The sequence below is a fragment of the Equus przewalskii genome, chromosome 24, assembly GCF_037783145.1.
Source record: "Equus przewalskii isolate Varuska chromosome 24, EquPr2, whole genome shotgun sequence".
Taxonomy (NCBI): domain Eukaryota; kingdom Metazoa; phylum Chordata; class Mammalia; order Perissodactyla; family Equidae; genus Equus; species Equus przewalskii.
Genome location: NC_091854.1, coordinates 13,835,718 through 13,850,564, shown reverse-complemented (window position 1 = coordinate 13,850,564; position 14,847 = coordinate 13,835,718). Strand labels below are relative to the sequence as shown.

Below are 14,847 nucleotides of genomic sequence, written 5' to 3'. Positions count from 1 at the left end.
CTAGTCTTTCAATAAATGGATTCTGGATTGGTCATTTGTATGTTAAAATCACTTAGGATGTGGCAGAACATTGGTTGGAAATATAACCGCAGGCGAGATATCAAAGTCTTCACTGAATAAATGGGAATGTCCAAGAGTTCTGTAGATGACGTTAAATAGGAAAGTAAAGGTGGTATAGGAATATGCCATGAGCTTCAAGAGAGCTTTATTCCTCAAGAGAGTATAAGTTTCTACTCAACAGTGAACAGATAATAATCTGGAAATAGAACTGGGGAACCAAGAGAATACTGACCAAACTTCTTCCTTGACGTATATGAAGAGATATGATCAAGTGCTTGGCATATCATAACAATCAACACGTGATAACGATAAAGCCTTTTGTACACAGTAGGGCATGCAATAATTGTTTATCCCTATTTCTTAACTTATACCATGTGATCTTTACTACTATCATGAGTTTTGCAGTCTAAACCTACCCACACTGAATAACAACATTCAGCGTAAAGAGGACAAGTGAGTTACAATTAGAAAGTGGAAATGCAATTTTCTGTAGCTGCCAAATAAAGAAACTACTAACCCTCTAGGGCATGATTTTTAAAAAAAGGATTCCATATTTGTTCCTTGACAAAGCTCAGCTTGTTAGTTCTAACAAAACTCAGTATGCCCTGGTAGTCTGAGACATGCCCTATAATGCAATTACATTAAATTAAAACCTAAAAGATCTCCAGAAAAGATAACTTTATAACTTAGTGAAACATATATTTCAAATATCATTATCTTTTATGTAATTAATATACTAAACAACCATAATATAAATGGAGCTTTAAATTAATCCAAATTCAAGATCGTTTCACTATAATTTGCGGGCAAATAAAAAAGAATTAACAAATATTAAGCACTTAAAGTATGCTCAATGCAAATTATGTTCAATGAAGTAAAAGTTATAGTTCCTTTTCTAAAAGCAGACAAAGAGTTTATAGGAAAAATAAAATATTTTATAAAATGATACAGAAAGGAGGTATTTACACAGTGTTTTGACATATACTAACTACTCATAAACGTAAAAATTAGCTATATGGCCTTATCCCCAAAACTTAGCGATAGACAGGAGCATCTTAAACCATACTGACTTCTTAGTATCTTTCAAACACTTTGGCGACCTAAAAACCTTGAGATAATAAGTTTATGGTGATAATCTTTAATGCTACAGGAGGTACTTAAGGGAGACTTGGGGAAAACTTATAATGGAGAAGCTTAGTGCAACACAATAAATCTTGCATCATGTAATTGAAGAAAATGCAGGCAATAATCGGTAAATAAAGAACTGGTTCTGGCTATACCTCTGAAGCTGCTCATAAGTTTGCTGTGTAATAGATAATACGAAACCATATGTCTCTCACCTTCATATGCAGAGGGCCAACTACACAGGAAAATTCTATTCATCCCCATGATGGGATATACATGTATCATCACACTAAAGGAAACAAAACATTCTAATCACTAAAACTACTTCTACCTCTCAGAGGCTGGTTTGTAGTATCTGTATTTTATTAATTCTCAATCACAAAATTCACCCTGTTCTCTGTGCCTAGAACTCTGGCCCCAGATCCTCCAACAGTTAACCATAGGTGCTCCTCCTCATATATTATAATTAGCTATCTCTATGTCTGTCTTCCTTTTTAGACTAATATTCTTGAGGGCAGAGATTATCTCTTGCACATCATTGTATTCCAGATGCCTTAGCAAAGTATCTAGCATATAGTAAGCATTCAATATGTGATAGTTGGATGGATGGATATCATCTTTCTACTAGTAATAGCAGGACTATGAAGATTAATATATTAAATAACCTCATTCTTCAGGTGAGACTCTGTCCCCTGGGAAAATGGCCCTTATCCTCTACCGGCACCTACCATAACAAAAGATTAACTCACTAAAACCAGAATATTGAATATACAAGTAGAGAACCATGAGAATCATTCTTTCTCAGGTAAAACTTACATAGATAATAAAGATACACTAGAGTAGGTAGATCTGAATGTAGAATCATTGACATTTCCTGAAGTTAGTACTATAAATTAATTTTTTAAATCCATTAATCTACCCCACCCTACCTCACGTACACTTTTTGAACTTACTGCTTTCTTTAGGCATACTCTATACGTGTTACTCAGATCAAATGGCTCTCACATACTGCCTCAGTATATTTTCGTTTCTAAATCTATGACCATTCCTCAATGTTTTGCATTCCTTAGTGTTTACATACTTGAGACGTCTGTGTTCAACTCAGATGAAGACAAACAGAAGTAATTTGGAAGTTAGTGTGCCAGAGATCAGAGAACATATACTATATATGATGGGAAAAATGTATATTAAATATGTGTAAATGAAGAAAATTATTAATGATTTGAAGATAATTTCTGGCTTATTTCTGATCAAGTTTTCTTTCAAAGGAAAATAAAAGAATTGAGGTAGGATTAAAATCAGAAAAAGGTATGGCCAAATGAACTTTTAAGTACTGAACCCAGATACTGATTGTGTAGCACTGACATGTGAAGTCTATTTTACAGTGGGCAGACACATTCAAACTGAATTTTCCTCCTCAAGAGATTTATTCTTTTCTAATAATCCCTAAGTAATAAATATTTTGACTTTTCTAATTTCTTCTATTGTTCTGGTAAGTAAGCCCCATAACAAGTGTGAATAGATTTCATATCTTAAATTTTGCATCTGATTGAAAAAATCTGGTTTGTCAGGAGCACTTCATTCTGTATTCCAGACTAACTACTAAGAACACATTAAACTGTAAGTAAACTCTTTCATTCACTTCATTAATTTCTCATTTTTTAGACCTACTGAACTGTTAATTATATTTCAAAGTTTACTCAGAAATGTGAGTTCACATGGAAAAAACACATGAGGCAACACCATTACTGGCCAATTTCCCAAATCAACAATACCCTTTATTTTGAGCCAAGATGAGACCTTCTGTATAATTTATTGCATTTCCAATGATCCTTCTCAGACAAATATTAAATCATTTCATTGGTTTTTTATCAAGAAAGAAAACAGCTCTATGTTCTTTTGAAAAACAGCTTCACTGAAATGGAACAGTACAAAAAATAGAGCCACGAAATAGCCAATTCATAAATTATGGAAACTCTCGATTTTAGATAAGAATGATATAAACCTAATGTTCATTGACCTGTTGTTCATATCTTCTGCATATGCTGTAAATTTCCAACTACGGGCCTTCTCTTATAGCAAATAATCAATTCAAACCACATCACTTCATCTTCTAAAATCATACATGTTTGACATAATTTTTATTTCTAAGATAAGGCTTCACCGAGACAAAACTTCCTTTCATTTAGTTGTAGAGTGTAGTTTCCTGAGAATTGCTATTTATAAAACTTCTCTTCAATGAATTTATAAAATGGATTTTGTTAATTACATATTATTAAGGAAAAATTCTACTATTTTGTAGAAATGATATTTTTCTTATAGAAACGATAAGCCTTCTTCTTTTACAAAAATAAAAGTAACCATTATTTCTGATTGGCTAACATTTATAAGAAAGAAAAAGTGCCTTGGTTTGTTTTCTCTTAGAATTAAAATGCTTAGGATCAAAGTTTTGGTTATCCAAGAGTATACATTAAATATTCTATGAGAATATAGTCATTCAGAGTTCAGAGATTGAGAACCTCAACTGTTTAGAAGGCCTCAATTCCAAAAGTAAGGTTTAAGAAGATTTCAACTAAGAAAAATCTCTTCAATATGTGCAAGAGGAACTTTCTTCAAATTCTCACCCAGAAAATTAACTGTATGTAAAATAAGAAAGCAAATTAGAAGAGAGAAACACCCTATAACATGGGAAAAAAATGGCAGTTGACAGTAGAGAGAAGGGAAAGAGCTATCAAAATACACAGAAGATCTGGAGATCCATAGCAGAGCATCTGCAGGGGAAAGGATATGATATCTGAGACATGCTTCATAATAATCCAAGTTTGCAGAGAATCAAATGAGAGGTATAAATGACACAGGTTTGGTCATGTGTTGTTTATGGAAGCCAGGTGATGGATAAAGAGGGTTTATCACAGTATTGTCTCTACTTTTGTACATGCTCAAAAACTTCATTAACAAAAAGTAAAACAACAAAAACAAATATGGAATTATAAGCCAGTAGTCCCTGAAGAATCAATTAGTTATGAATAATCTCCTAATAGCCCAATTCAAAGGTCTTTTTTCTGTTCTCATCTTACATGATCCCTCCACAGAATGACACTGCATTACACTTTTCCTTAAACTCTGTTGTCTTGTTCCCCAAACTTTCTGACTCCTTTTCTCTCAGTCTCTTTAGCTGTTTCTTCTTCCTTTGCCTGCCTCCAAAGTTAGGAGATCCTCAAAGTTCCTGTCTTTTCAAACAAATGGACAATTGCAAGGCGTTAATTACAACTACATCCCAATGTCCCTCAAACTGCCATTTTCTACCCCCAGCTCTCAGGTGCACTGGAAGCGTGTTTCCCATGCTTACCTTGGATTACGTTCACCACTTGGGTAAATAAAAAGACCCCTCAAATTCTACTCCATCCTCTTCTTAGCTGTAGATGAGTACTCTCAACTTTGCTTTATATATCCACTTAGGTCTCCTATTGGTACCTCAAAGTCAATATATAAGTTTGAAAAGAAACCCAATTTATCATCGTTCTCTCCATTTCTCCACTAAAAGCAGTAGCTCTCCTCCCAGCTTTCTTCTTTCTTCTAATGGTACCCAATTACCCAGGTGTCAAAGTCATGTTTGTCTGGGCCCTCTTTCTTCCTATCCTTTCACTTCTATTCCCCCTATTGCTACCGCTACGGGACTCCTTCAGCTCTCATTACCTCTTTGCTGGGACTACTGCCAAGGCTCCCTCACTGGTTTTCCTTCCTCTGGTCTCTTCTAGCTTCAACCCATTACATAGAGTTACCAGATTAATATTCCTGAAGACTATCTCTAAAGATTTCACTCCCTGCTCAAAAATCTTTGATGCATCCCTGCCTAGTAAATAAATCTAAGTTCTCTGACCAGATAGCCAAGCCTTTACATCACCTAAGCTCCAGTCAAACTGAACTCTAATGGCATTTTATTTATCCCTCTATGAAGAAAAGGTACCCTTTTCCTTCTGCTAGCTACCACAGCTAATTCACTGTGGGTCTTACTTCCGCCCAAGAATTGAAGCTGTTGAAGGGCGGGGACCTCCCCAGAGAAAACAACACAGTAGTGTTTGTGAAAGAAGGGAAATAAGACTTCAGAATAAAACCAAATTAAATTTAGGCTACAAAATAGTATTTCAGTTCTCTCTCCTACAGATGTTGTTTTTCCAGTATGTGTACATAAAATCTATTTCTTACCTGTTATTACATTTATATCTGGGTACTGGTTTTCACAGAGCTCAACAGCTTTACTATCCTTCTCAAAAGCCTCTCGAAGTTCTTTCTTGACTGCTGCCGAACCACATAATCGGTAAAGGCCTACTACCTAGAAATAAAATTATGGCCACATTCTGTAAATTTGATAAAAAGAAAATGTAATTGTACAGTATGTATAAATCACATAAACTTGGCAATCAACTATGTTCTAATGGCATTTAATTAAAAATACCTCAAACACAGCTTTTGAAATCTCACCACAGACTATATTCATTAGTTTAATTAGAACATTCCTTTCTTTCATTTAAATTCAAACAATATACTATGATTTCTGTAGTGCTGGCTGTCTTACCTTAAACAAAGATAAAATCTCTTCCGTTTAGTTTTATATGTTCAACCAATATCTCCATGCCCCAAGATGCCCTTTTATATGCCCTTTTATATCTTTTGCTCTAGACTGAAGTAACACAGCACAGTGGTTAAACAGGGGTTTTGGATTCGTAAAGAAAGCCCCACTCCATCACTCCTCGCTTGGTGAATTTGGGCAAGTTATTTAATCTCATTAAAACTCAGTTTATGTATCCACAAAGAAGTATACACTACTTGAAATAAGGTTCCAGTATACTATTTGCATGAAGTTATCTTTTTAGGGAAAAAAAAGATTCTCAGGAGGAAACAAAAGCAAACCTAGGATTTTTTAGCTTATCAAATTAATTGACTATAAAGTGATAGAGGAAATTCAATTAAAATAACATATTAAAGGTAAAATAAAATCTCTAGTTCAAATGTATATAAGATGCATGACACCATCCACCTTCCCCTCAAGCTACACTAAAAAAATTTGTTTTTTAAACAGTTCATACAGGTTCTAAAATAGCAAGTCTTAAGAAGTTCACTATGAATTCTTGAGAAGAAATCAACACGGTATCTGTAAAGAGAAAACATGCCTGATTAAGCAATTGGAGTTTTTCAAAAGAATAAACCTTCAAGAAAATTAAGGAAAATAAGTGGGTGTCACCTATACTTCATATTATAGACTATTTAGGAAGTTCAATCACCTTGAAGTGAAGGAAGTTATGGATAAAGAAGTTATTTCAAGATAGAAATAAAGTAAAAACAAACAACGGGGATCCCCAAGGATTTGAATTAGGAATCACTTTAAAATGTTATAAATGATCTAGAGGAAGAAATCACAAATGAACTTTCCAGGTTTACTTATGACACTAACTTCTTCTGAGTCATCAAATAATTGACAGAATATACTATAGAAGGTGGGAAATACAGGATATATAGGAAAACTGTCAATATGGATACAGGGATATTTATCCAAAATATTTGAGATGATAACTATTAAGTATTAATTGAAAGATAGTAAGGAACCTACAGTTATTTCTAGGAGAAGGTAATGCAAGGTGCTGCTACATTCAAAAGGATCAGTATAATATGGGAAACCAGGGAATGTACTGAGGAAAAAAATTCAAATTTCCTACTCTTATCCACATTCACAGTGCATTCACATTGAGAACAGCATGTGCTATGCTGGTCACATCATCGCAAGAAAGACATGGTAGAACTGTAGATGATCCAGAAAAATGAAACTAAAATATTGAACAGGATCAAAGGAAACGCTATCACATTAGACGAAACTAACTTGAGTAGAGCCTTTCTGGTGTAGGCATACTTAAGTGTCACAAAATCCCATAATAAGGATGTATCCCTTGAACTTGAGAAGGAAACGAGCCTAGAACAAATTGAAGAAAGGAATACTTCAATAGTAAGTAATAAATTATGGACCATGTTATCCCAAAAGCTGAAATTACAAATACATATTTTTTAAGGTGAATAAAGGAAGGAAGATCTAATATAGATATTCCAAGGAAAGGATATTTTAGGATATATCCCTAACTTCAGAGGCTGACTTTTTGAATCAAACACTTGAAGTACGTGCTTGATGCTTCCATCAGAGAGAGACTCTCTACTGGGTAGACCACGAGTATGATTTCTATAGCAATTTTTCCCTTTGGAAGCAGGAGATGGGTGACAGTAGCATTCAAAGCATTTGGAAGATGCCACAAACTATTTTGGTATGACTATCAAAACCTGATTTGCATGGTGAAAAAAAAACAAGAATAATTACTGACTAAAAAGGTAAACAATAGATGACTGGAAATATGGAAGGAAGCTGGAGCATTAGGAGAAGCCGCTCTTAATAGAATGCGGCATACACTTAATAATTGTTGAGGAGGTAAACGGAGTGAATGTATTGTTCTTCAAGCTTCCAGTTCTCCAACTAAGTAACGTGTGCACAGAGTAAAGAGCTTACTGTGAGAATCAAATAAGAAAAATGCAGGTGAAGCCTCTTTGTATACTGTAAAATACTACAGAGATAGGAGGGCTTGCTGTTATAAAAGGCTGATTGAAATGTATAAAGATCACTAGCCTTAAAATCAGAAAATTTAGTTTTAAATTCCAGCTCCACCATTACTAACTCTGTGACATGGGTATTACTAATAATAACTAATATTTATTGCGTGCTTAAAAAAAAAAAGGCAAACAAGAGCCAGCCCTGATGGCCCAGTGGTTAAAGTTCGGTGCCCTCACTGCTTCAGCAGCCTGGGTTTGGTTCCTAATTGTGGAACCACACCACCCGCTTGTCACTTGCCATGCTGTGGTGGCAGCTCACACAGAAGAACCAGAAGGACCTACAACTAGAATAGACAACCATGCACTGGGGCTTTGGGGAGAAGAAAAAAAAAAAGAAAGAGGTACATTGGAAACAGATGTTAGCTCAGGGTGAATTTTTCCCTGCAAAAAAAAAGGTAAACAAAATTTAAGTAGTGTGCTGTTCTGTAAAATGCAGTGTAAAATGCAGGCACAATAAGCCTCTTTCTGTGTGTGTCAGGGTGCAGGGGGCTTGGAGAAGCAAAAGAGATAAAACAAAAAGGTGTTTAAAAAGTGCAGTTCCAGGGCTGGCCCTGTGGCTGGGTGGTTAAGTTCAGCATGCTCTGCTTTGGTGGCCCATGTTCACAGGTTCAGATCCTGGGTGTAGACCTACACCACTCATCACCATACTGTGGTGGCAGCCCGCATATAAAGTGGAGGAAGACTGACACAGATGTTAGCTCAGGGCTAATCTTCTTCAGCAAAAAAAAAAAAAGCACAGTTCCAACTGTACCTTTTTTACTTCACAGGAAATAATTCTTTATTAAAATAAATCTTTCTAAATGTTAAGTATAGAAATAAAAAGCACTGTTTTCTTGGCATTTAAAATAAGTTTCAATAGTCTTATACACCTGCTCTTTTAAAATATTTCAGAAAATAGACTGTAAAAGTACAGTGCTATTTGAGTTACTTAATTTAATATTCAATTGTAAAAGTTTCTGTTGAGTAATTAGCTGTAAAACCTGCCAAATCTCTGACTTCTCTACACGCTGCCTGAAAAAAAAATGGAGGAAAAATAGAACTTTATGAAAAAACTAACTGGACCCAATGTTGGATTGCAAACTAAAGGCCTCATTCCCACCGAGACAACACAAACTCAACCTGATAGAATCACATATCTGAGAAGACATTTCAAAAGTTCAGATGTCCTACTTAGCTTCAGGAACCTATTGCATCGATACAAGCAAATAACGCCCACAGAGATTAAGTGATTTGCCCAACATCACACAGCTAATAATTGGAGGAGAAATCAGAATCCAAGTCTCTTGCATCTTAATACAAAACTCTACTAACTTATGCTGTTTCTACAGTTTCCATGTTAAGTTCAAGGAAGGCTATTTTAAAATCCTTTCTATATATAAAGAAATTCACATTCCAGATTTTGTGATATTTACCCTTGACATTTATAACGAATGTTTTAAATTCTGATAGCACTAAAGTAGAAATGTCTCAGAACATGGTGATTTTTAGGCTTAATTTGTGTTGCAAAAATGAGTATAAACAATTACTTGTACCTCAGAATAATATCCTCAGTGATATGCTGATTCTCACTGTCATAATCTATACGTATTAATGAAAATAAAGAAAGATAAGGTCTACTAACTGGTTAATATTTACATATCTTGTTATAAATAAGACCAGGTTTTCTGTTTGTTTTAATGGGCTGTTTTCACCTTATTTAAAAGGAAAAGAGAATGAGATGTGTTTTATCAGTAGGACCTCTCCTCATCCTCCATGCTATCCCAAAGTTAAGAGACAGATAAGCTTCTGCTTTCCAAAGATGAGGGAAAGTAGAGAATAAGGGCAGGGAATCAATTTTAAAAGTGAAGAGGAGTTACAAGATTCACTGCTGGAACTCTCTACCACAGGAATGTCAAACCAGCAGAAACATTCCTTAAATTAATTAGTTTTTGCCTATGTTATCAGCTCTGGCTTTTCCCAGGAATGCCATTGTAAAGCAATCTTGATCTCTAGGCATATGGTGCCTGCAGCTCTGTATCAGCATAAACTGTGGAACCATCTAGCCTGCTCTCCATCATTGACAACATAGGAGAAGGTATGACTTACACCCTAAACAGTAACGCAATAAAAATAAAGAATAGGAATGAGAAAATGTCTACATTAGATTTGTTATACCTTACCTTGAATTCCTTCCCCTAAGACTTACTATAAATAAATTTAATTAACTAATTAGGCAAAGAGATAAGGGGGTAGTAGAGAAACACAGTGAAATAATACCTGACAGCCTCTTTTTTCAATTTCCATAACACATTTCTGTATCAGGAGTGGCACCATCAATCCTGTATTCTCTTTCTCTACAACTTTTCGAATATCAACACCAAATATTTCTGGCTCTCGATTTATATCTAGTCCATGAAGAGAATTCTCCCACTGTTCCAAAAGAGTTACTTTCACATAAATAAGACCTCTCGGTTCAAGTTTGACAGCCAACTGATGTGTCTTTGTCACTCTGAATAAGGTGGGGAGAACAACAGTCCCGTGACAACACACTCGATTTTTTCTTGGAGTGGGTTCCCAACTGAATACTACTAATTTCAAATGCTGCGCATTTTCAATTTCTATGTTGAAAGTGTGATCCATGTCTAAAAACGTTGTCCGACACGTGAGCAAAGCTGTTCTTGCTTTGTTTACTGAATCCACCTGAATTGCACAAAAGACATCTTTCGAATCTATCCGAGGTGGTTTTAAATCCTCAGCACCATAGAAATGCACACTCATGAGCCCAGAAATATACTGTGAACACTTAGGTTGATCAGAAAAGCTATAATGTCTAAAAGCATCAATGTCTATTTCATTCTTGCTATAGATGTTTGGAATTATTTCTTTTCCTTTTCCAAATTTGTTTTCAGATCCATGTTTGCTAGATTTAGTTATAAGCTCAGGTGAATCTCCATCACTGAGGTAACCTCCTTTGCAGGAATACTTAGAAGTCACAGAGGTTTTCTTCTGGTAGCTGTGCTGAGAAGATACACTGGTATCTAGATGATATCGACTGATAACATTCCTCCTAGCAGCTGTGGTTGTGTTCCCAGAAGAGAGAATCACACTATGATGAATTCCTTGACAGTTACATTTAGACAAGGAAGGGGCACTATCTGCACCGTGTACGTAATTCAAGGTTCCCTTAACGCTCAGTTTTCGGCTAAGTTCTGGCAACCTTTTCATTTTCATGGAAAGTTTCCTCACAGTTCGTGGAGATTTTATTTTATCTGGGAAAGACCAATTAATTGAACTGCCTTTTTTCATAGGGCTAGGGCTTGGAGAAGATGGTTCTATAACTCCCAAATCAGTCTTACTTGTAGCAGGCAGGATCCCAGGACCTTAAAAAAAGAAAAGATATTATAAGTTGATATGTTTTCATTCCTACTTTTACTCCTACTTTATAAACCATCAACTTAACAGACTCACAGGGACAAAAATTCCTCCCTTGTCTCATCTCAATAGGGAGACTTAGTTATAAGTTTAGGTGCCTCTCCATTAACATATTTAAGCAGAATATCAAGGATCTCCAAATGGCTTACAGTAAGCAGCAGCATCTTCCTCTCCATCTGCATTTCTATTCTGAAGATCTGGAGGAAGGGTAATATAGGCGCCTTTCTAAAGCTTTCCCACTGCAATATACTTCAGTGAGTACGTTATTTTATAACTGTAAACAGCGAATATCAGAGGAAATTTGGAAAGCTTCTTATTTTAATGCTTATTTTAACATATTAAAACACTTATTTTAACACATTCCTATTTTAACATGTTTACTTAGAAATCCTAAATCTTACTATAAGAATGTTTCCTCTAGGGGCTGGCCCCGTGGCCGAGTGGTTAAGTTCGCGCGCTCCGCTGCAGGCGGCCCAGTGTTTCGTTGGTTCGAATCCTGGGCGCGGACATGGCACTGCTCACCAAACCACGCTGAGGCAGCGTCCCACATACCACAACTAGAAGGACCCACAACGAAGAATATACAACTATGTACCAGGGGGCTTTGGGGAGAAAAAGGAAAAAAAAAAAAAAAATCTTAAAAAAAAAAAAAAAGAATGTTTCCTCTACAATCCTCTAAAAACTAAATTTTATCGCATAACAGTGCTGGTTTAAAAGAAAGTTAAAAACAAGTTTATAATTTTGACAAGAATGAGCCCCTCCTTATTCTAAAATTCTATTAGAACACATCACCAAATATTATATAGAATAAACTCTAGACAACCAAGAATAACCAAATATTGAACATCATAAATCTAACTAAATAATTTTCAAAACGGTAAAGACATTTTCTTTCTTGTTTTATTTGTATACAATAATTCCCTAGAATTTCAAAAGCTAAATTAGGGCCTTTCCTTGTAATTTCAACATATTAAACAACAATGCAGAGATATAAATAAGTTTTCTTATAATTTTCAGTTTTCATAAAGAACAATGCATTGAAATGTTTTTGAATTTTTCTCCACACAAAAATAGCTTCATTTTTTTCTTAACGTCAAAATTATCGAGGTTTACAAAAAGTTTTTAAAAGATACAAAAAAGTATAAATAAAGTAAACAATAGCCTAAACTGAACTACTAAGAGATTAAGCATTGTAAATACCATGGTAAAATACTACTACAAGTAGTTTAATATGAAATGATTAATATTTAATTATTAAAAATTAAATATTTAATTATTAAATTAATATTTAATTATTAAATCCAATAACACCAGCCAACACTTATTGAGCTAGACAACATATGAAAAATTAATTTAATACTTAGTATCCACAGATTCTCATTTAATTCTCATAATAACCCTATGAGTTAAGATACCACTAGCTCCCTATTCTCCAGATAAGGAACCTACGCACAGAGGTGTCTAATTTGTCTAAGATAACATAGCTAGTAAGTGGCAGAACCAGGATTCAAACCTAAGCATAGTTCTTCAGAGCCAGTGCTCATAAATACTACACTTTCAGCCTCTCCATCCTTCTAAACATTTTTCTGTCCATATTTTTAAAGACGTTTTCTCAACTATTATTAAGAAGTTATTCTATTTAACCTTAAACTTTCAATCTCCCAGTAAAAAAAAAAAATGTACAGACTAACCAGTTTCATTTTTATATTTGAACCTGTTCCTAGTAAGCTTTCAAACAAAGCAAAATTAAAAATCTTCTAAAATCTATTATTATACAAATTTAAACTGTTGCATTAAAGAAACAAGCTAGTATTATCCCAATTATTTAAAGTTTAAATTAACTTTTCCTACTTTATCTAACTATTCCTTATAAAGATCCCTAATGACCCTAATATTGGAGGCTACTCTACACTATACTAGAAATGAGAAAAAAAGCTTTATTCATTTTAAAAATCAATAGGTTAAATACCCTTTCCTTAAAGTATCAATACAATATTCTCCCTCCACCCCTCTTTATGTGTCTAATAACAAAGAAGTGGTTTCTTTAGAGAGAAAGGACTATTTTAAGTATGCCTGCTAGGCTTTTCTGGTAAGCAACTAATAAGAAATGGAGTGTTTGATAAACTAGACAAAGCATTGCCTTGTACTGTAAATTGTAGTACAATTCTACTGGTTTACTGCTCTAAAAATTCTACGGTATCAGAGACCTGCTTTAGTCTACAAGCTATCTATTTTGTCACAGCATAAAAAAGCTCCCCAGTATACTGAATTGCTCTGTTTCATTAAATTATTAAGGAGTTTAATCTAACATTCTGACTTCTATTTTACACATTGTACATTAAATATTTCCATTGAAGTCCTTAACTAATTATTAAAATGAAATACTGTATATGTTAGCAATTTCTACTGCAGACAAGACTGAATTTATTAAAACATAAATGCTTTGTTTTTAAAAAGTCCAAGAGGGAAAATATTACCAAATTCAACAATCACTTAAAATTAAACTACAATTGTACTAATCAAATTACAGACTTGCTATATGGGGAAAGCACAAAATGAAAATATTTAAACATAAATTTATGACGCAGGCTAGAATCAAGTGAAACTGGCACACTCCTTCAGCACCTGGAACAGTAACGGGCAAACCGCAGAGACTCAGCATTTATTGAATAAATGAATTATTCAACCAACCAACCAATTGTTGGCTGCCTGCAAATTGGTAAACATTTTAGGAAATACAATAAAGGAATTACCAATAGTAGTTACCGGCCATAAAGACCCAGTAATGAATCTAGTACTCAGTCCCAAGGAAGCAAAAAAGATCCTAACGAAAATCATTGCCACAGTAGTGGAGGAAACAATCTATTAATGCCCAACATTAGGGAACCGGTCAAACAGACTAGGGCACGTCAACCCAATTAAATACTATAAAGACTGGGAAACAATAACATTAATTTTCATGAATAATACAGGATGAAGATACAAGTAAAAATAGCAAAAACCAAAAATAGTCCACTATGATTGCAACTAGACAAAAGACACATGTACATCTAGAAGTTAATAAGCAAAAAACAAGTCCTAATTCTGTTATGATTAAAAAATTGTTTATATTCAAAATACTTCAGCTCTCCTATTCCTTGATCAAAAATTTATTTTGAAATTCGACCATTCTCTTTGCCGATTTCTCAACAGTCTTCTGCCAATATTGCTAAAGAAAACAGATCACTAGGTAACTTTTCTGATCAAACTTAAACAAAAGGAGACAGCATATAAATAAACTGTCTACTTCCTTTGGTTAATTTAGGATTGTGCTTATTATATTCTAATAATATGTTTAAGAGAAGAATGATAGTAAGGACACATAAATGACAGCCCTATTGTACTTACAAGTTTTGGGGGGTCTTTTTGTAATGTCTGTCAGTCTTTCCAGCTTCACAATTTGCCACAGACATAAAAAAAGTTTAAAGGCAGTAACCTAAATCAAAGTGTGTATCACTTTAGACAGTGGCTTTCTAGCTTTGCTCTTGTCCTCATTCCCTCTTGCCTTTTGGCAACATTTCACAGGCATCACTATCTGCTATACCCCTGCACGCCTTCCCATCA

At 34.5% G+C, this 14,847-nt stretch overlaps 1 protein-coding gene across 5 annotated transcripts in view; it reads right to left on the bottom strand.

Annotated features, from left to right (window-relative positions):
- SYDE2 (synapse defective Rho GTPase homolog 2) overlaps window positions 1–14,847 on the bottom strand; it is a 49,236-nt gene that overhangs the window by 21,676 nt on the left and 12,713 nt on the right. For all 5 annotated transcript variants that reach the window (XM_070592752.1, XM_070592750.1, XM_070592749.1 and 2 more), the window contains 2 exons: window positions 10,090–11,192; window positions 5,392–5,518 (listed from right to left, as the gene is read on the bottom strand). In XM_070592752.1, the coding sequence (XP_070448853.1) occupies window positions 5,392–5,518; window positions 10,090–11,192 (1,230 nt within the window). The remainder of the gene's footprint in view (window positions 1–5,391; window positions 5,519–10,089; window positions 11,193–14,847) is intronic.